Consider the following 22,466-nt stretch of genomic DNA (forward strand, 5'->3'; position numbering starts at 1 on the left):
AGCACATAAAATTTCCCCCGAAGAAATTTTGAGGCCCTCCACCTCCACATATATGCTCGTAGAAGCGTAAGCGCATGCGTCGGGGGCACCTACGAGTGAAAATGTTGATTGCGATACACATGTTGCCACGCACACGAGAGTGAAAGCAATAAGTCTAGCACCAGACCTCCTCCATAACACCAAAATGATACATATAGGGGGGGGGGGGTTTAAGCATTGCCTATAGAAAATATAGGGGACTGAAGTTTGTTGCCATTTCACAGGCACACACAAATTTAAGGTTTGGCAAATTTGGTATCCATTTACTCAGCGCAAACTCTTTTATATTTTACCAAAATGTGGTTTTATTTATTGCATATGTTCACCCTAATGTTCACGTTAGGTTACATTTTGTGTTTCCTATACCTTTAAGGTAATATCGGGTGACATAAATTTGAACTACCACTATTTTATTCTCTAGGGAGTCTGCTTTCAGAAAATATATAATGTTTGGGGGTTTTACATAACTGTCAAGGCTAAAATGATTTTTAAACGTGTGCAAAAAATGCAAAAAGGGGTCAGGCAGCAAAAAGGTCACAGTTGAACCCCAACTGGAGGAATGTCAGTCCTCAAAAGTGGTAAGCATGTGACCACACACTTCACACTTGGTAAGCTCAGATCTCTTGCAGTTGTGCTGTGTGAATAGTCTATGGAGATGAATAATAGCCGGACAGAGGAAGAAGATATCAAGGACATTCTTTCTTCACCAGATGGAATCCCTGAGACTTTCAGTGGAACCAAATGTAACACAAAGTAGCCAGCTGAAATTAAATGGTACTGTTAAATGCATCACATAAACAGCAGAAAGTCAGTGTTGAAGGCCTACAGCAGCTTAGAAAGTTACTTTCTTATTGAACAGAGATTTCTCCCTGGCTGGTGTCCCAACCACAGACCTGCCTGCAAAGCGGTCATCCATGAGAGGAGATGAAACATGGAAAGGAGGCATTGATCATGGGAGAGGAAGTTTGGATAAGGTGAGCAAAGCTGGAGACCCAAAGCCTGGTATATGGTGTATCAACAGTCAGAAGAACCTGGAAGGGACTCTCCCACTGAGGCTTAAGAGGCTTGGCAAGATCCCATTGGATCCCATCCCAGTCTCTGGTACTGAGGCAGTGTTGGTCATGTATTCGCTCAGGCAAGGAAGAAAACACTTGGGAACACAGCTCAATTAGTGAATGATGAAAATGCATTACATGTTCAGTCAAAGCTCCATAAAAAAAAAAAATAAATAAGATGAGAATCATGAGGAAAACAGTTCAGTCACTGATACTTATGTGAAAAAATAAAAATAAAAAGGTCTAATATTTACAGGCCTTCTAGGTGTGTGTCTGATGGACATAAGCACTACAGTTAGTGCATTCAATCATTATATTGCAGTTTGCTCACAGATTTTAGTTTATTTTTTTTTCTAAAGTCACATGTTATCTTTTCACGTCTTCCCTAGCTTGTGGGATGACATTGGGGCTGTGAAACTAATGGGACACCCGCAAATCCTTTATTATTCCTCCTTCTTCCGGAGTTTCCTCTCTGCAGCTGAAGCTTATGAATCCTCTGGTGATACTTAGCACAGCATTCACTGTATAATCTTTGTCACACTCAAAGCATTAAAATGGTTTCCTTCCAGTGTGAACCCTCTGGTGTTTGATAAGATGTGACTTCACTGTAAAAGCTTTGCCACATTCAGAACACTGATATGACTTCCCTCCCGTGTGAACCCTCTGGTGTTTGATAAGGTTTGACATCACTGTAAAAGCTTTGCCACATTCAGAACACTGATATGGCTTCTCTCCAGTGTGAATCCTCTGGTGTCTGATAAGATCTGACTTCTGTGTAAAAGCTTTGCCACATTCAGAACACTGATATGGCTTCTCTCCAGTGTGAACCCTCTGGTGTATGATAAGCTCTGACTTCTGTATAAAAGCTTTGCCACATTCAGAACATTGGTAGGACTTCTCTCCAGTGTGAATCCTCTGGTGTCTGATAAGATCTGACTTCTGTGTAAAAGCTTTGCCACATTCAGAACACTGATATGACTTCTCTCCAGTGTGAATCCTCTGGTGTCTGATAAGATGTGACTTCAATGTAAAAGCTTTGCCACATTCAGAACACTGATATGACTTCTCTCCAGTGTGAATCCCCTGGTGTCTGATAAGATCTGACTTCTGTGTAAAAGCTTTGCCACATTCAGAATATTGATATGATTTCTCTCCAGTGTGAATCCTCTTGTGTCTGACAAGATTTGACTTCAATGTAAAAGTTTTATCACATTCAGAACACTGATATGACTTCTCTCCAATGTGAATCTTCTGGTGTCTGATAAGATCTGACTTCTGTGTAAAAGCTTTGCCACATTCAGAACACTGATATGGCTTCTCTCCAGTGTGAACCCTCTGGTGTATGATAAGCTCTGACTTCTGTATAAAAGCTTTGCCACATTCAGAACATTGATAGGACTTCTCTCCAGTGTGAATCCTCTGGTGTCTGATAAGATCTGACTTCTGTGTAAAAGCTTTGCCACATTCAGGACACTGATATGGCTTCTCTCCAGTGTGAACCCTCTGGTGTCTGATAAGATGTGACTTCTGTGTAAAAGCTTTACCACATTCAGAACATTGATATGATTTCTTTCCAGTGTGAATCCTCTTGTGTCTGACAAGATTTGACTTCAATGTAAAAGTTTTATCACATTCAGAACATTGATATGGCTTCTCTCCATTGTGAACCTTCTGGTGTGTTATACCTTTTGCCTCCATTGTAAAACCTTTATCACATTCCAAACAAGAAATATCTTCTGAAATGACTTCTCATATATACATGGGTTGGACTTTACAGTAAAGACATTGTAACTTCCAGAGCACTAAAATTACTTCTTGTTTGTGGTCCTCTGTGGTTGGATCAATGTGGAAGAGCATTCAAAACATTCATGACATTTAGAACACGGATAGGTCTTGTGTCCTATGTGAATCTTCCAGTGAACTGCAATAAAGACTTTCAGTCACTTATAACATCCATATGGCTTGCTTCTCATGTAACTTTGTTGTATTGTTGTAACAAGACAAGCATGACCAAAAAATGGTTCATCAATCCACCTGTGCAGAAAAAAAACAGAAGTCAGAATTCTATAAAAAGGGTTAAAAAAAGTTGCTTCCTTTTTAACATTTATTATTAACTGCTTCCCACTGGGCCTATTGTAATATGACAGCCAAACAGAAGCCCCATTGTTACATAGTTAGTGAGGTAGAAAAAAAAGACACCAGTCCATCTAGTTCAACCTGTATGTGTGTGTTTTTGCTGCTAACCGAACATTGTATACCCCTGTATGTTGTTCTTCTTAAGGTGCCCATCTAATCGTTTTTTTAAACTATCGATGCTCCCTGCTGATACCACTGCTTGTGGAAGAGAATTCCACATCCTTACTGCTCTGACAGTAAAGATTCCCTTATGTAGTTTAAGGTTAAACTGTTTTTTTTTTCTAGTTTTAGTAAGTGACCCCGTATCTTATTGTATTCCCTTTCTCTGGAAAGTTTGTTCCTTATGCTCGGGTCACCAGTATGATATTTGTACATTGATATCATATCCCCTCTCAAGCGTCTCTTCTCCAGAGAAAATAAGTTCAATACTTGTAGTCTTTCCTCATAGCTGATGGCCTCCATTCCCCTAATTATCTTTGTTGCCCTTCTCTGGACTCTCTCCAGTTCCAGCACATCCCTTCTGAGGACCGGTGCCCAGAACTGGACAGCACTATCTGTTAAACTGTTTAACTCACTACACTATCCCTGAAGGAATGTGGAATTGTGTGTAGGACGAGTGTATTGTGTGTTAATCAGCAGGCTTTATGGTGGCGTAGGAGGTAGAATACGGGGCTTGCAAGTGAGAGGCTGTGGGCTCTAATCCCTTGGCCAGTGGGTGATTAATATTAATTATGGATATTAATTAAAACCTTTTAAATTAATTATGGATGTGGGAACTTGAAGTTACAGCGAAGAAGCCCATTTGTTCACCATTCGGGGAACGGGCGAGCCGGCAGTGTTCGAGTCGAACTTAGGTTAGACTCGAACACGAAGCTCATCACTATGCACTAATTTGGGTTATTTTTACCAAAGAAATGTAGCAGAATACATTTTGGCCTAAAATTAGGAAGAAATAACATTTTGCAAATAAATAACCTAACAGAAATGAAGAATGTGAATGTGTTAAAGATAAGGGTTTTCAGAGATCACCTAAATACAGAGTACAAGAGAGTCAGACAGATAGAGAGTTCCAGAGGATGGGAGAGGCTCTGGAGAAGTCCTGGAGGCGAGGAGAGTATTTTGTAAGTATTTTACATTTTAAATTGGAAGAGATTGTCAAACAAAAGAGTTGCCCTGGCATTATTGCACCTCCAACAGGTAGGAAAGGTTGTGGGAAAAATGTTGTGCAAAGGTGTGGAATATATACCATCTGGTCAAAGGTTATATCTGGACTCCTGGAGACTGCTGGAAAAGGAGGATTTGTGAGTAAAGAATAGGATATGATCTCTTTCTGTCTGGGTGAATGTGTGACCCAAATCTCCTCCCATTTCAGAAGGAATAAAGTTGTGAAATCTCCATTTTGATTGGTAAGGAAGTGATGGGATATGGAAATTGTGTGACCTGTTGGCTGACTTCATCTTTATTCCGGCATCATGGAAGAATGCATTGTCACCTGACCTGTCTGTAACGCTCATTAATAAAGGTTTCATCAGAAAATGCATAATCTTTTGCCAAGCGCCACACATATATATTCGTTGCAGTTTTGAAATGGTTTACCGGGATTATGATTGAAGCCTGCAATTCTGTTTCTCATAAAAGCAATCTGAGCAGTAGCCGCTGGATCACTATTAGAAGCAGTGAGAGGGGTGTCCCCCCCCCCCTCCTGCTTCTCACCAGTGTTTCTCTGGCCTTCTGTTCCTACCAGTCAGCCTGGGAAATGATCCGACAGTTCGCACAGCTGGTCACAGAGGTGAGAAGAAACCAGATTGTCTCTGATCACCTCTACAATCTAGGAGGACTGGAGTGACAACATGACATCACTTCCAGTCTAGGGTGGAGGTAACCAGGTTTGTTTGTTTTTTAAAGCAAAAGATCACATTTTTTTTGATCTTTTGCTTTCAAAGATAGACCCCAGTTCTCTCCATAAAGAAGACTTGTCATCCATTATTTCTGTTAAAAGGGATGTTTACATTTCTTGTATTAGGAATAAAAGTGATTAAATAAATAAAAAGTCAATAAAAATGTAAATAAATAAGAAAAAAAAAAGGCTTGCGAGCAGAAGTGAACACATTCTTAAGTCACACACGCATACTGTATGTAAATGGTGTTTGCAACACACGTGAGGTATCATTGTGAACGTTAGAGCGAGAGCAAGAATTCTAGCGCTGGACCTCCTCTATAACTCTAAACGTGTAGCCTGTAAAACAATTTAAATTGTAGGCTACGGAGATTTTTAAGTATCTTAGTGTGTCACCATTCCACGAGCACGCACTATTTTAAAGTGTAACATGTTAGGGATCTATTTACTTGGCGTAAAGTCATCTTTTTTTTATATTTTCCAAAAAAATAGGTTATATGTTGTATAATTTTGTATTAAAATTAATTAAAGCAAAAATTTTCCCAAAAAATTACGGTTGAAAAACTGCTACGCAAATACAGTATGGAAAAAAAATTGCAACAACCGCCATTTAGGGTCTCTGCTAAAAAAAAATATGTATAATGTGTGGGGGTTCTAAGTAACTTTCCAGCAAAAAATACAGATTTTTACTGATTTGCCAGAAAAGGCTTGGTCCTTAAGTGGTTGAGCTGGTTAGTTTCTGTCCAACTGAAGTGTTGGAGGGACAGCTGAATGTGGAATCTGCACTGAACCATACCAGGCCACGTGCCCTTAGCATGAGAAGGGTACCATGACAGAGGCACCCTAGCAAAGCACCATGTCCTCATGTTGATAGGGACAAGGCCTCTTTCCCACAACTCTGGCCCAGTGGTTGTGGGGGGTCTGCAGGAGGGGGTTTATCAGAATCTGGAAGCCCCCTTTAAAAAGGGTCCCCCAGATATCCTGCTTTCCCTCTACATGAATGAGTAAGGATTACATAGTATGCCTGGTTACTCATTTACAACAAAAACACAGGACAACACAATGAGAAAGTCCAATCAGTAAAAAACCTAACAAATCCATAATTATTCATGGCATCCAGCAATGTAGATCCCTCCAATGGAGCCAAAGAAAAAAAACACTGACCAGCGGACTATCGGGAGTCTAACTATCGGGAGACTAACGGGACTTAGAACCTATAAAAATCACTTTGAAATATTGGGTCTGTAATATGGAGCATAGTTGTGATAACCCCATTTTCAATGCCTCTGCCTCTCAGAAATTTGGTTTCAGCAGCTAAGCCATCAAAGCTTGTGACCGAGAAGCAGGGTGAAAAATCGGATCTTTAGATAACAGATCTTGTCCATCTGGTAGAGGCCACAGAGCACTGGCTGACAGATAAATGAGGTCAGCATACCCCACTCTGCAAGGTCAATCCTAATCTATGAGAATGACTTTCTTGTCCTTGCTTTCTATCCATTAAAGCTGAACTCCAGCTTTTGATATAATTTACTTATTTTCTTTGGGCCAGCTTGTACAACTATGTCCCTCACTAACATGAGAGGCCAAAAAATGTAAAAGTGTATCAAAAGCTGGAGTTCAGCTTTAAAGTAGAGGAGGTAAGAACTTCAGTGGAGAAAAAGCATAGATTATGGCATACTGATCCCACTGTACAATTAGTACCCCAAGATAGACATACAACCAAGAACAACTCCTGATGGAGAGACTATTCCCCCAGGTCCAGATGAAAAAATTTACAATTCTCCACCCCAGGAATGTGCACCATGCAGATGGCTGGAACATAAAGCTCCACCAAGGAATATGCACAATGGAAATTGCTGAAACATGAAGCTCCGCCCAGGAATGTGCACCATGGAGATTGCAGGAACACAAAACTCCACCCAGGAGGGAGTGTGGCCGGACGGCGTGAGTGAATGGCTGCCTAATCCCTCAGCTCTGCAAAGCATCCAGCCGAACCGACTGACAGCGACCCCCATCAACTGCACCAAACTGATCCACAATGACCCTACATCGATCCAACTGCGATGTCAAAAAGGAGGAAGGAATACACATCTAAAAAGCTCACCGTCTTCTTCTCTTCCTCGGACTAACAGCCAAGATGGCGCCGGCAGGACATGACATGCAGCGGCTCGGCGCGACTTTCCTCACTCTCCATTGGACAAGAATACCTCCAGCCTACAGAAAACTAGTCCAGCTCCTGCGAACATGGTGAGTCACCCCCCCCCCCCCCCAACTCACCAACTCACCCTCCACATCCAGCCCTACCAAATAGAGGCCCAGGACGGAGGAGCCTGAGCACACACTGCTCACTGCAGCTCCAGGCCTGTTCTCTCTCCCTCCTACTCAGCAAGCAACCATGCTTGAATCATTCCCTGCCTCTGACCAACCCCTGTCAGAACAGACAAAGAATATGCTCCTCTCCCTGAGACAGACCTTGTGCACTGATCTGTCTGCAGCTGTTTCATCCCTCGGTCTCTGTGCAGCAGCAGGAACAATGTCTTAACATCACAGAAAGTAGAGTTAGTGAACTTTACACTGCTCATAATAAAAAATGGTGGATGCAGTCACAGATCATGAGGAGGAACTCCAACTAATTAAACCTAAATTAGCAGATCTTGAAGATCGTTCCCATAGGAACAATATCAAATTCTGGAATATACCAGAATCGGTCTCCCAGTCGGACTTCACCAAATTCCTGCAATCCCTTATGCGCACTCTGGTTCCTCAACTGTCTGAGCATGATCTGTAGATTGATAAAGTACATAGACTTCCCAACCCCCCCACACACACACACACCTGCCGACCTCTACACCCAGAGACGTCTTGGCTCGTATACACTTTTTCACTGTCAAGGAGCAAGTCATGCACGCAGCAAAATGAGCGCCCAGACTCCCAGATCCCTTCTCCTTCATAAATCTCTATGCGGACCTATCCAAAGCGACTATGGAAAATCGCAGACAGCTCGCCACAATACCAAAGGCTCTCCAAAATCACAAAATACCCTACAAATGGGGATTCCATACCAAACTACTTATCACGGACCAGAACAAGACCCACAAAGTGAGGACCCTCGCTATGGGCCTCCAGCTATTAAAAGGCTGACACGTCATTCCAGAGGATAACCCGGACCCACGAGAACAACCAATCCATCAAATGGAAACCAGAGGAGCCTCCCAGGACAGGTGAGCTACCTGATAACCTCAGTTGTCCCTGATCCAACAAGCGCTGGATTCATGCAGTATTTTTCAATCATTTCAGCCTGCTCGAACTGTTAGATACAGACCTACCTACGTTACGGTAAGTCTGCTTACCCCCCCCCCCCCCTTAGTGGTTTTGTGCAGTAGTTACTGCCCATTGAGTTCAAGAGCCTACCCTTATTTTTAAATTACCCTCCCACCCCATCCCTGTACCAGCTGCACCTTGTTTCTGGATATTTTGACCGAGTCCACCACCTAAAATCTCCAGAACACCACCACCTTTCCCGACATGACCTTCAAACTTGTTTCCATCAAGGCTAGGGGACTAAATACCCCTCAGAAGAGATCTGCATTACTCAGAGAGGCTAACAACCAAAAGGCGCATATCATTCTAGTACAGGAAACACATTTTGCTCTGAATAAACCCCCCCCCCCCCCCCAGTTCAAGCTAAAAAAAAAAAAATCACAAGATCCTCATAGCTTCGAACTCAAAAAAGAAAAATGGAGTATTAATAGCGTTCCGAGATTCACTACAATTCGTCATACACCAAACCATCGCAGACCCTCAAGGACGCTATTTAATTGTAAATTGTGACATTAATAAAATCCCGTACACTTTAGTCAATGTGTATGGCCCAAATAAACAACAACTCTGCTTCTACAAACTAATTTACAAGAAAGTATCCCAAGTCAAACATGGCAGAACTATAATGGGAGGCAATTTCAATATTGTAGGAGAACCCAATATAGACACAAAGTCTTCCACCCGCCATCAACGCCCAGCTCTGAACCCCTTTCTTTGAGCAAATGGCTAATTCGACGTCTGGAGATGCCATCATGGATCAGAAAAAAAGACTTCTCATACTTTTCTTCCTCTCAACTATCCTACTCAAACAAACAGACACTCCAGAATATTACAGATTTGTTGATTAAAACCATTGCATGGTCTTACCACACACACCTGTTTCCATCTCCCTGGGAGAATGAACATCAGGACCATCACACATCTGGAGACTCAATACCTTGCTTTTTGCCAACCCTGGTAACATCCAAACCATGACTGCAGAACACAACGCCTTTTTGAACTCAATGATAGCCCAGACATTGACAGAATTGTTCTTTGGTCTACTTGCAAAGCGTATATGCGAGGAGTCCTTCTCAAATTGCAAAGTAAACTTAAAAAACAGAGGACGTGGCAAATAGGGATGATCGAACGGTTCGGGTTGAACCATCGGTTCGACCCGAACATTGGCTGTTCGAAGTTCGGCCGAATTCCGAACTTTTTGCTGAAAAAGTTCGGAATTCAGCAACCAGAACCGACCAAAATGCAATGGGACAGGAAATGGGCTTTAAAAGCCTGTGATTGGACCAGAACCATTAGTAAAAGCCAATTGAGGGGGCAGGAGAATGCTAGGAATGTGATTGGAGTGACTAGGGGGTCCAGAGGCCAATCATTAGTGAATATGCCCCCCAGTATATAAGATAGCCCCACCAAATTCCTAGCATTGTAATACAGGGACATGGAAGAGAGTGGAAGCAGTTCTGTTACTTCTGCTTCAAAGTGTCATTTAGCAATTATTAGTGTGAGGAAAGGGATATCTAGTGTAGTTAGGGTGCTTTTTTCCACTTTAGTTAGATACAAAAATCTAGTTTCTGTAGGGAAAGTGTTAAGTGCCAGGGTGACCGTAGTGTAGTGTAGTGTAGGGTGAACTGACTCTGACTGCTATGGCAGGGTGACCAAACCCTTCCATGTCAGGGTGACCGCTATAGAGAAAAGACTGTTTCTCTTAGGTCACTTACAGAACACTGATATGGCTTCTCGCCTGTCAGCCTGCTTTTTTTTTTTTTAAAGTAATTTTTATTGGAATTTTAAGTTAACAATTTCAACAATAACATTTACAATTATTTGTTACTTCTGACAACAGTTAAGAAAATGAAGAAAATTATGAGAATTACAGGAGTACCAGGTAACAGTTAGATGAGAAAAAACTATTAAAAGATATATATATATATAAAAAAGAAAAAAAATTATTAAATAAAACACAGCATACCCAAACCGCCTACCCCTAATAGGAACTATCTGTAATAGTACACGGTAACCAAATCCGCTTACAGATAGTTCCTGTCAGCCTGATTTTTGGCTGCAGGCGTTTATAGGGCTTGTTTGAGGACATGTTTGGAGTCAGGCATGACATCTGAACTTGTGTATAGGGGTGTATATATACACACATACTTATATGTACCGGTGTTCTAAAATTTTCTCGGACCCGTGAAAAAATCGGACCTCGTCACTTCCGGTTATAGGAGTCTCAAGTGCGCATGCGCATAAGACATTATCTTGGTTTGGTAAACTTATAACACATAGCGGGCAGTTGAATGAGAGGAGGCGGGGCTGAGGTGGGACGGAAGACACCGCCGCGTCATCTGCATATATTACACGGCCGCACCTCCGTCCCGCCTCCTCCACCAGCTCTGCATATGTGTCCTCCGTCCTCCGTCGCACCTCAGCCCCGCCTCCTCTCAATCAGCTGTCCGCTCTCTGTTATAATTTTGCCAAACCTCGAAAAATGTCTTCTGCGCATGCGCACGGACAACTCCCATCCGCTGTTTTGTGATGCTCTATCACCGGAAGTGACGAGGTCTGATTTTTTCACGGGTCCGACAAAATTTTACAACACCGGATCTAAAGTGGCTGAAAACAGTGTGAAACAATGGGAAAGTGTTCCAGGGACAGGAAGTGACATAAACTGGAAGTGACTTGGGAAAGGAAGTGATATGTAACAGGAAGTGACATAGCACAGGAAGTGACTCGGGACAGGAAGTGACATAGCACAGGAAGTGATTCGGGACAGGAAGTGACTCGGGAAAGGAAGTGCCATAGGAAAAGGAAGTGACTGGGGACTGAATAATGCAGAGAGTGCAGTATGGAAAGCAGACACTAATCAACACTTTAGAGATAGATAATAAACGTAACCCTAACCCCAATAAAACAAAAGAACTTAACTCCCTTAGAACTCAACTGCGTTCCCTACTACTAGAGAAACATGATATTCAACTGAGGAAACTGAAGTTGAACTACTATGCGCATGCTAATACGTCAGGTAAAATTCTAGCCAACCGCCTAAAATCTAAACAGACTAAATCCAGAATAGCATACCTACAGAAAACTCAATCTGCTCATAAAGTCACACATCCATGTGACATAGCCAATGAATTTGCAGAATATTACCATTCCTTGTACAACCTTAAAGCAGACCCAAACACTAAAATCCCAACCAGTGCTTCCATATCCCAATTTCTAAATAGACTGAATCTCCCTCGTCTCTCAGAATCACAATTAGCCAAACTTAATGAACCAATCACAGAAGAAGAAATTTGTAAAACCATTGTATCTCTCCCGCACGGTAAATCACCTGGCCCTGACGGGTTCCCTAACGAGTATTACCAAATCTTTCAACAAACCCTATCCCCGCAATTATTAAAAGTCTTCAATAAGGCGATAGAAACTACGTCGTTCCCCAAAGATATGCTTGAAGCTTATATTGTAACAATCCCCAAGCCTGGTAAAGACACATCATTACCCAATAATTACCGTCCTATATCCCTACTGAATTTGGATATAAAAATCTTCGCCAAAATTTTAGCCAAAAGAATGCAGGGGGTGATGCACACTCTGATCCAGAAAGATCAGATGGGCTTCATACCCGGTAGGCAAACAGCAGATGCCACCAGACGAATAATAGATATCACGTATATGGCCAAATCCAAAAAAACGCCTTCTCCGCTCCTAACCTTGGATGCAGAGAAGGCGTTTGATAGAATCAACTGGGAATACATGTCCTCAACCCTGACCAAATTTGGACTAACAGGGAATATCTTATCAGCCATTTTAGCCTTATACTCGCAACCATCTGCAAGAGTCTTTACGTCGGGTACACTCTCCAAATCATTTAACATTACGAATGGAACAAGGTAAGGCTGTCCCCTTTCACCGTCAACATTTAATCTATCCATCGAGCCCTTAGCAGAAGCTATACGTTCGGACGCAGCAATCCCTACAGGTAATTTAGAGCACAAAATAAATTTATTTGCAGACGATATAATCCTCATGCTTACAAATCCAGAAGAGTCCCTACCAGCTGCCCATAAAATTCTAAATGACTTCGGAGATATCTCCTACTATAAAATCAACCCTTCAAAGTCATGCGTTCTTGATCTAGAAGTACCTCCACCCACCAAGCAATATCTCACTTCACATTGTCCGTATCCCTGGTCGAAAGACAAGATTACATACTTAGGTGTTCTTATTACCCCCCACCCTTCGGACCTACTCCTGACCAACTTAAAAGCACTTAAACATAAAATCTCTGATGATCTCATAAAATTTGGAAAAGTTGATATAACCTGGGGAGCTAGAATGGCTACGATCAAAATGTGCATCCTTCCCCAAATATTGTATTTGTTTAGAACACTTCCGATACCCATCCCCAAAACACAACTTAATGCCATCACAAGTATCTTAAGAATATATATATGGGCTGGGAAAAAAGCTAGAATAGCATACGACACCCTTTCATTACACAAATATATGGGAGGTGCGGGTCTACCCAATTTAGTGGCCTACTACTGGGCGACTCGTTTAGATCAGCTGAAACACTGGAATGTTAATCCTGAATCACTGCTATGGGCTTCCATTGAAGAACACCTGGTTCCAACAAATAACCTGAAATGGTTTCTAGTGACTTATGGATCCCTTGGAATCTGGGTAAACTCCCACCCACTATTAAATCCTCCCTTCAAGCCTGAGGAATTGCATCCAATACACAACCTACTCTAAACATAGCGCAAACACACCCTCTACCTTTAGATGTATTATTTACTAAAATCCGCAAATTAGATATCACCCAACTTAAATCGCTTAATCTACAGAATTTAAATCAATTCTATCACGACAACTCCCTCAAATCCAAAGAAACACTTATCGAGGAATTTAGCATACCAGCTAATGCTTCCACATCGCTATCCAAAATTCTAATTCTATTATCCAAACATCCGTTCCTGAACATTCAAACCAACTCCCAATCATGGGAATTCTTATCTACGGATAAACCAGAAAAAAAAGGCATATCTATACTATACTCTGCCCTTACAGCTGAATCCATGACTCACAAAACACAACATATGATTAAATGGGAAATATCCCTCAAACAACAATTTACGGTTAGACAATGGCAATTTACAATAGATGGTATTACACCCCATATAGATTGGCAAAAATGATACCAACCATCTCTTCCCTTTGCTGGCATGAATGCGGCATGGTTGGTTCCCTTTCTCATATACTATGGGACTGCCCCTCCCTTAAAAGTTACTGGAACTCAGTGTTCTAGTGCCTTGCTTCATGCACTGGAATTTTGAGGAAACCTTCAATAGAACTAGCCGTTCTAAACCTAAACTTAGACACATACCCCCATATGTACAGGCGGATGATAGTCCATGTGCTACTTGCTGCTAGAAATCTGATCCTGAGAAATTGGAAATCAAAGCGTGTCCCAAATTTATCTGAAGTTATTCACTTAGTAAATGAAAACTACTTACTTAAAAAAGCTTTATCTGTTAATAACCTAACATATAATAAATTCCAAAAAGCTTGGGACGCTTGGCCTTATCTCACCTCGGATAATAGTCTGTCCTGAGTCTTTCTGATCCAGAGGGTTGGGGCGGGACCTCCTCTGTCCTGGAGACATAGATCCCTGCAGGTTCCGGACGGAGGAGTCCTGTCACGACTTCGGATCCATATGTACTGTCGTTATGTTATGTCGCACAATAATCTCTATATTCTAGACTGGAAATTGTTTAAACTGTTTAATCTGTTTATACTACTGTCTTATTGCTAATTTTTATCTACTGTTGTCCTCCATGTTGGAGTATTGTTAACTCTGTAAAAATCAATAAAAACTTATTGAATGGGAAAGCAGACACTAACAACATTAGGAAAATGAAGAAAATTACGGAAATTTCAGGAGAACAAGGTAACAGTTAAATGAGAAAAAAATACAAATAAAAAAAATATATATATATAAAATTAAATAAAACATAGCATGCCCAATCCGCCTCCCCCAATGGGAAGTATCTGTAAGTGGATTTGGTTACCGTGTTCTGAGGTTTATTAGGGATTTTGCCCCCACAAGGTGATCAGTGATCTCTTTGTTGCTATTGCCGAACCCATTGAAAGTCATGGAAACCGAACCTGTCAATTAAAAAAAAAAAAGAAATTGCATTTTCTCAGCTAATAGGCAAGGGGGGGGGGGGTGAAAAAAATATCATGGGGGGATGGGCACTGCCCTGGGGAACATGGACCAATGCAAAAAAAAAAGGTTTAATTCTATTCAGCCAGAAGTGTTTTATTATTTAAACGATTATAGTGGAAGATTGAAAATGCTCAATTTCTATAAATAGCATTTCTGGGGGGGAGGGGGGGGGGTCCTAATCCTGCCTGTGAAGGGACATCTCTGTGATGTACAGAAAGTGCTGCAGCAGCGCTGACATTTACAAGGATAAAAGGGATTAAATTGTCAGCAAATGACATTTCACCGACACCCTTATTTTGATCCTTAAGATACAACACACTGCAGGAGTCTGCTATGTACTATGGGGGGTCTTCAATGTACTATGGGGGTCTGCTATGTACTATGGGGGTCTGCTATGTACTATGGGGGGTCTTCAATGTACTATGGGGTCTGCTATGTACTATGGGGTCTGCTATGTACTATGGGGAGTCTGCAATGTACTATGGGGGGTCTGCTATGTACTATGGGGTCTGCTATGTACTATGGGGAGTCTGCAATGTACTATGGGGGGTCTGCTATGTACTATGGGGGGTCTGCTATCTACTATGGGGGGTCTGCTATCTACTATGGGGGGTCTGCTATCTACTATGGGGGGTCTGCTATCTACTATGGGGGGTCTGCTATCTACTATGGGGGTCTGCTATGTACTATGGGGGGTCTGCTATCTACTATGGGGGGTCTGCTATGTACTATGGGGGGGTCTGCTATGTACTATGGGGGGTTTCTGGGGGGTCTATGTACTATGGGGGTCTGCTATGTACTATGGGGGTCTGCTATGTACTATGGGGGTCTGCTATCTACTATGGGGGGTCTGCTATGTACTATGGGGGGTCTGCTATGTACTATGGGGGGGTCTGCTATGTACTATGGGGGGTATTTGGGGGGTCTATGTACTATGGGGGTCTGCTATGTACTATGGGGGGTCTCTGGGGGGACTTTGGGGGGTCCGGGTGTTTTTGTTTGTGATTTGAGCCGGCAATGAAGGGAGATTTCCTGGCAATGTAAACTGAACCATTTTCTTATCTCTATAAATGGCGGTTTTGTTGCGTTCCGTCCTCCAGTAAGAATGGAGAATTCACAGCTCACCCCCAGAGTCTAATATGGAGTTTAGGGGTCCCTCAGGAAATCCATACTGGACACAAAGGAATATAAACTGACCGCCTAAACTTTCACATCTTATAATCACCATTTATATATATATTATATGTTTTCAGAAGAGGAATAAAATGGCGGCTGGGGCAATTTTTAATGTCACGATATTTGTACAGACATTTATCATATACACATTTTCAGAGAAGAGTACACTTGTAATACCATGTACTGGGGGGAGAGGTAATACAATGTACTGGGGGGAGGGGTAATACAATGTACTGAGGGAGGGGTAATACAATGAACTGGGGGGAGGGGTAATACAATGTACTGGGGGGAGGGGTAATACAATGTATTGGAGGGAGGGGTAATACAATGTACTGAGGGAGGGGTAATACAATGAACTGGGGGGAGGGGTAATACAATGTACTGGGGGGAGGGGGTAATACAATGTACTGGAAGGAGGGAAAGTGTAAGCGATGGGGGGAGGGGTATGCTCAGTGGAACCATTTTCTTGTAGCTCAAAAAGGATACAGAAATGTATCTCCTATTATCCGGTCTATAAACCAGAGGCTCTGGATGGACAGTTGGATAAATGGTTCTATATTTAGGATGTATCTGATCTATAAACCAGAGACTCTGGATGGACAGTTGGATAAATAGTTCTATATTTAGGATGTATCCAGTCTATAAACCAGAGGCTCTGGGTGGACAGTTGGATAAATGGTTCTATATTTAGGATGTATCCGGTCTATAAACCAGAGGCTCTGGATGGACAGTTGGATAAATGGTTCTATATTTAGGATGTATCCGGTCTATAAACCAGAGGCTCTGGATGGACAGTTGGATAAATAGTTCTATATTTAGGATGTATCCGGTCTATAAACCAGAGGCTCTGGGTGGACAGTTGGATAAATGGTTCTATATTTAGGATGTATCCGGTCTATAAACCAGAGGCTCTGGGTGGACAGTTGGATAAATGGTTCTATATTTAGGATGTATCCGATCTTTAAACCAGAGGTTCTGGATGGACAGTTGGATAAATGGTTCTATATTTAGGATGTATCCGGTCTATAAACCAGAGGCTCTGGGTGGACAGTTGGATAAATGGTTCTATATTTAGGATGTATCTGATCTATAAACCAGAGGCTCTGGATGGACAGTTGGATAAATGGTTCTATATTTAGGATGTATCCAGTCTATAAACCAGAGGCTCTGGGTGGACAGTTGGATAAATGGTTCTATATTTAGGATGTATCCGGTCTATAAACCAGAGGCTCTGGATGGACAGTTGGATAAATGGTTCTATATTTAGGATGTATCCGGTCTATAAACCAGAGGCTCTGGATGGACAGTTGGATAAATAGTTCTATATTTAGGATGTATCCGGTCTATAAACCAGAGGCTCTGGGTGGACAGTTGGATAAATGGTTCTATATTTAGGATGTATCCGGTCTATAAACCAGAGGCTCTGGGTGGACAGTTGGATAAATGGTTCTATATTTAGGATGTATCCGATCTTTAAACCAGAGGTTCTGGATGGACAGTTGGATAAATGGTTCTATATTTAGGATGTATCCGGTCTATAAACCAGAGGCTCTGGGTGGACAGTTGGATAAATGGTTCTATATTTAGGATGTATCCGATCTTTAAACCAGAGGCTCTGGATGGACAGATGGATAAATGGTTCTATATTTAGGATGTATCCGGTCTATAAACCAGAGAGTCTGGATGGAGAGTTGGATAAATGGTTCTATATTTAGGATGTATCCGGTTTATAAACCAGAGGCTCTGGATGGACAGTTGGATAAATGGTTCTATATTTAGGATGTATCCGGTCTATAAACCAGAGGCTCTGGATGGACAGTTGGATAAATGGTTCTATATTTAGGATGTATCCGGTCTATAAACCAGAGGCTCTGGATGGACAGTTGGATAAATGGTTCTATATTTAGGATGTATCCAGTCTATAAACCAGAGGCTCTGGATGGACAGTTGGATAAATGGTTCTATATTTAGGATGGATCCAGTCTATAAACCAGAGGCTCTGGATGGACAGTTGGATAAATGGTTCTATATTTAGGATGTATTCGGTCTATAAACCAGAGGTTCTGGATGGACAGTTGGATAAATGGTTCTATATTTAGGATGTATCCGGTCTATAAACCAGAGGCTCTGGATGGACAGTTGGATAAATGGTTCTATATTTAGGATGTATCCGGTTTATAAACCAGAGGCTCTGGATGGACAGTTGGATAAATGGTTCTATATTTAGGATGGATCCAGTCTATAAACCAGAGGCTCTGGATGGACAGTTGGATAAATGGTTCTATATTTAGGATGTATTCGGTCTATAAACCAGAGGTTCTGGATGGACAGTTGGATAAATGGTTCTATATTTAGGATGTATCCGGTCTATAAACCAGAGGCTCTGGATGGACAGTTGGATAAATGGTTCTATATTTAGGATGTATCCGGTCTATAAACCAGAGGCTCTGGATGGACAGTTGGATAAATGGTTCTATATTTAGGATGTATCCGGTCTATAAACCAGAGGCTCTGGATGGACAGTTGGATAAATGGTTCTATATTTAGGATGTATCCGGTCTATAAACCAGAGAGTCTGGATGGACAGTTGGATAAATGGTTCTATATTTAGGATGTATCCAGTCTATAAACCAGAGGCTCTGGATGGACAGTTGGATAAATGGTTCTATATTTAGGATGTATCCGGTCTATAAACCAGAGGCTCTGGGAGTATAATTTGTGTATGGGAGGTTGGGGAGTTGCAGGAACTGTATGAGTGAGGGAAGTGACATGTGAGATCTGTGTGTGGGGGAAGGTTGAGAAGTCGGGGAGGGATGTGTATGGGGGAGGGGTGAGAAGTCGGGGAGAGATGTGCATGGGGGAGGGGTGAGAAGTCGGGGAGGGATGTGTATGAGGGAGGGGTGAGAAGTCGGGGAGGGATGTGTATGGGGGAGGGGTGAGAAGTCGGGGAGAGATGTGCATGGGGGAGGGGTGAGAAGTCGGGGAGGGATGTGTATGGGGAGGGGTGAGAAGTCTGGGAGGGATGTGTATGAGGGAGGGGTGAGAAGTCGGGGAGGGATGTGTATGGGGGAGGGGTGAGAAGTCGGAGAGGGATGAGTATGGGGGAGGGGTGAGAAGTTGGAGAGGGATGAGTATGGGGGAGGGGTGAGAAGTCGGAGAGGGATGAGTATGGGGGAGGGGTGAGAAGTCGGAGAGGGATGTATATGGGGGAGGGGTGAGAAGTCGGAGAGGGATGTGTATGGAGGAGGGGTGAGAAGTCAGAGAGGGATGTGTATGGGGGAGGGGTGAGAAGTCGGGGAGGGATGTGTATTGGGGAGAGGTGAGAAGTCGGAGAGGGATGTGTATGGGGGAGGGGTGAGAAGTCGGGGAGGGCTGTGTATAGGGGAGGGGTGAGAAGTCGGAGAGGGCTGTGTATGGGGGAGGGGTGAGAAGTCGGAGAGGGATGTGTATGGGGGAGGGGTGAGGAGTCAGGGAGGGCTGTGTATAGGGGAGGGGTGAGAAGTCGGAGGGATGTGTATGGGGGAGGGGTGAGAAGTCGGAGAGGGATGTGTATGGGGGAGGGGTGGTGAGGTCACATGTAATGGGATGTACAGATTTTCTCTCCTTTCTAATATTAGAGGATGGGATTGGATAATTGCAGTACAGGGGGGAGGGGGTGGAAATATTGGGGCTCAGTCCCATGTTATTGTGTGTATAATGCGTGTTCTCTGGTGTGCAGTGTTGGTGATGTCATCAGATGTAATGATTGGAAGTTTTATACGGATGTTCATTCATCTCCCAGTGTACGGATAGATTAACCACTTATGGACCCAATTATACTGCGGCAGGGAGCCCCTCCTGTGTGAACCAACGTATGGGTACGCGATCGCTCTCCGCTGAGGGAGAAGAATGGTCGGATGTTGTAAACACAGCTGACCGTTCTTCTCCCTGGAATGATCACAGAGCGCCTTCTATATAGGATCACATGTTTCTATGGTCATTTCACAAGTCCCTCCCCCATACAGTTAGAAAGCACCATCTAAGCTCACACTTAACCCTTTGATCACCCCTAGGTTAACCGCTTCCCTGTCAAAAGAAAAATGACCGCACTCAGGATCTTGATGAAAACATCGAAGTATTTATTCCTCACCACAGGTAGAATGTAGACAGTACATCGCAGGGACATGCAAAAGGTTGACGCGTTTCACCATACTGGAGATCGCTTACTCATAACCACCCCTTCCCTGCCAGTGTCATTATTACAGTGACAGTGCATATTTTTAGCAATGATTACTCTAGTAATGTCACTGGTCCCCCCAAAAGTGTCAAAAAGGTCAGTTAGGGGTCCGATCTGTCCATCGCAATGTCGCAGTCCCGCTAAAAATCGCAGATCGCCGCCATTACTAGTAAAAAAACAATAAAAATGACAAATCTTTCCCGTACTTTGTAAATGCAATAACTTTTGCGCAAACCAATCAAAATATTCTTATTGGGATTTTTATGGAGCAGAAAACAAATTGGCCTAAAATGATGAAAAATTTGATATTAAAATGTTTTCATTGGGAATGTTTTATATCAGAATGTGAAAAATATTGTTTTTTTTTCAGAATTGTCGCTTTTTTTGTTTATAGCGCAAAAAATAAAAAGTGCAGAGGTGATAAAATACCACCAATAGAAAGCTCTGTTTGTGTGAAAAAAAGGATGTCAATTTTATTTGGGTACAGGGTCGTACGACCGCGCAATTGTCCATTAAATTAACGCAGTGCCGAATCACAAAAAAGGGCCTGGTCACTAAGGGGGCAAATCCTTCCGTCCAGAAGTGGTTAACTGTTGGTGTGAATGAGCCCTAAAGGTGACCATACACTATACAATCTGATTGTACAATCTCCTTTCCATCTTCCATCATCTACATAGTACAAGGATCTGCCCGACCCCCATACACACTGAATGGAATGTTTGGGTGTGTCCTCCTATTACATTGTTTTGGAAAATCTATAGAAGATTGTACAATCAGATTGCATAGTGTGTGGCCAGTGTTAGGCTTGTGTGTTCTATTCCAGAATCCCCCCAATATGTCACCCACTTCCTGTGTTCCCTGTACTGCCCCTCCCCCATAGTGACTCCACATATTCCCTCCTGTGTCCCCTCCCCCACACCACCAATATGAGAATGTATGTTATACCGCGCATGCAGAAGATGGAGCGTGTGATGTCATGTGCCTCGTCTCACACATGCGTCGTACAACATTCCTTTCATCTCCTGCAAGATCTCCGGGAGAAAGTTTTCCCCAAGAAATGAGTGTCATGGCGTCCAGCACATGTAGAAGATGAAGTGTATGAGGTGATCCCCCGGTGTGTGCAATATGAGAGTCCTGAGAGATGTGAGAGCTCAGCTCCGGATCTCTCTGAAGACACCGGTGTGATCGGGGGAGGAAGGAAGAGGACACAAGAATGGGAAAGCTGCTCATACACTAGGAGATTATTGGAGGAGAATTTGGAGAAATCTTCTCACTACATTCCATGGATTGATGAATGGCGCTCAGAAGGAGTTCAACATTTCATTTCCTTTTATCATCTCATTCTGGAATGAATGGAATTTACTGAATGAAAACCACATTCACTGCTAGAAATTCATTCCTTCCCCATCCTGCTCCTCCCAATCTTCTCCTCACTGCGCTCAATAATCAACATTGATTTCCCCTCCACCAACCAGAAGAACATCCAACAAACCTTCTTCAAATGAGATTCTACTGGTGTGATCCCAGAGAATGGGGGAAGGGTCCTCTTTGTGAAACCCCCCTCCCCCGCACTGTGTTTGTAGTCACTGTGGCCCCTGGGCATCTGTGGGGGAGGGGCTCCCTGTGAGGAAGTTGGCTCACAATGTGATTGGAGTCTTCCCAGATCCATAGTGCAGACACAGAACGGCCCTCACACCTCTCAGCCAGGACAAGAAGCCTCCATCTTCCATCGGGGACACGGAGGAGAGACAGAGAAGATCCTCACACAGGTCAGAGCAGAATCAGCTTCATGTCTACAGTCTGCACATTGCAGGCCTAGGACCCCCCACAAGGTGGAATGACACTTTAAGGGGAACTTTCCCCTGATTGTGGACACTTGTGAGCAGGAGGAAGAGAAGCCGAGAGTTGGGAGAGATTTCCCCCTTCATGTCCGGTCACCGTGCTGGGAAGAGTCAGAAGTCACCCAACCATAGAAGAGTCATCAGAGGAGCTCCACATCAACCTCCAGAACAGGACACCATCAGACAGGTATTCATCTCCTTATTCATCCCACTGTCCCCTGTTCACCCACTTCTTCCCATCCACCCCACTATCCCCCCCCCACCGCCCCCCTGTCCACAACTCTGTCCCCTCACTGTCCCACTGCCTACCCTTCTTTTCCTCCACTGCTCCCCTATCCAACCCCACCACTGAGCACAAGTGCCTCCTGTCTCCCAACTGAGCAACTCTGTTCCCCCTTTTTCCTACTAATCACTAATGCCCAACATTTCCCCTCAGTGATCACCAATTTATTTTTCATTAACTGATAACAATAGCAGGCTTCCCTCCCCCACACTGACCACAAATAATGGGCATTTATTTCTTCCCACTTACCTCTCACTGCCCCCCCCCCCCCACACA

The 22,466-nt window shown here is 43.1% G+C and overlaps 2 protein-coding genes across 2 annotated transcripts in view; one reads left to right on the forward strand and one right to left on the reverse strand.

The window, feature by feature from the left end:
• Window positions 1–22,466, forward strand: part of LOC309548373 (uncharacterized protein) — a gene marked incomplete at both ends in the record, with an annotated part of 539,651 nt that overhangs the window by 216,451 nt on the left and 300,734 nt on the right. The gene's annotated exons all lie outside the window — the stretch shown is intronic.
• LOC309545774 (uncharacterized protein) lies at window positions 1,644–2,838 on the reverse strand (the record flags this gene model as incomplete). Its single annotated transcript, XM_082245126.1, has 1 exon — window positions 1,644–2,838. Exon 1 carries the CDS (start codon window positions 2,790–2,792, stop codon window positions 1,644–1,646), a length of 1,149 nt encoding a protein of 382 aa, XP_082101252.1. The 5' UTR covers window positions 2,793–2,838.

The sequence above is a fragment of the Pelophylax lessonae genome (genome assembly GCF_965119305.1).
Source record: "Pelophylax lessonae genome assembly, chromosome: 2".
NCBI classification, from domain to species: Eukaryota; Metazoa; Chordata; class Amphibia; order Anura; family Ranidae; genus Pelophylax; species Pelophylax lessonae.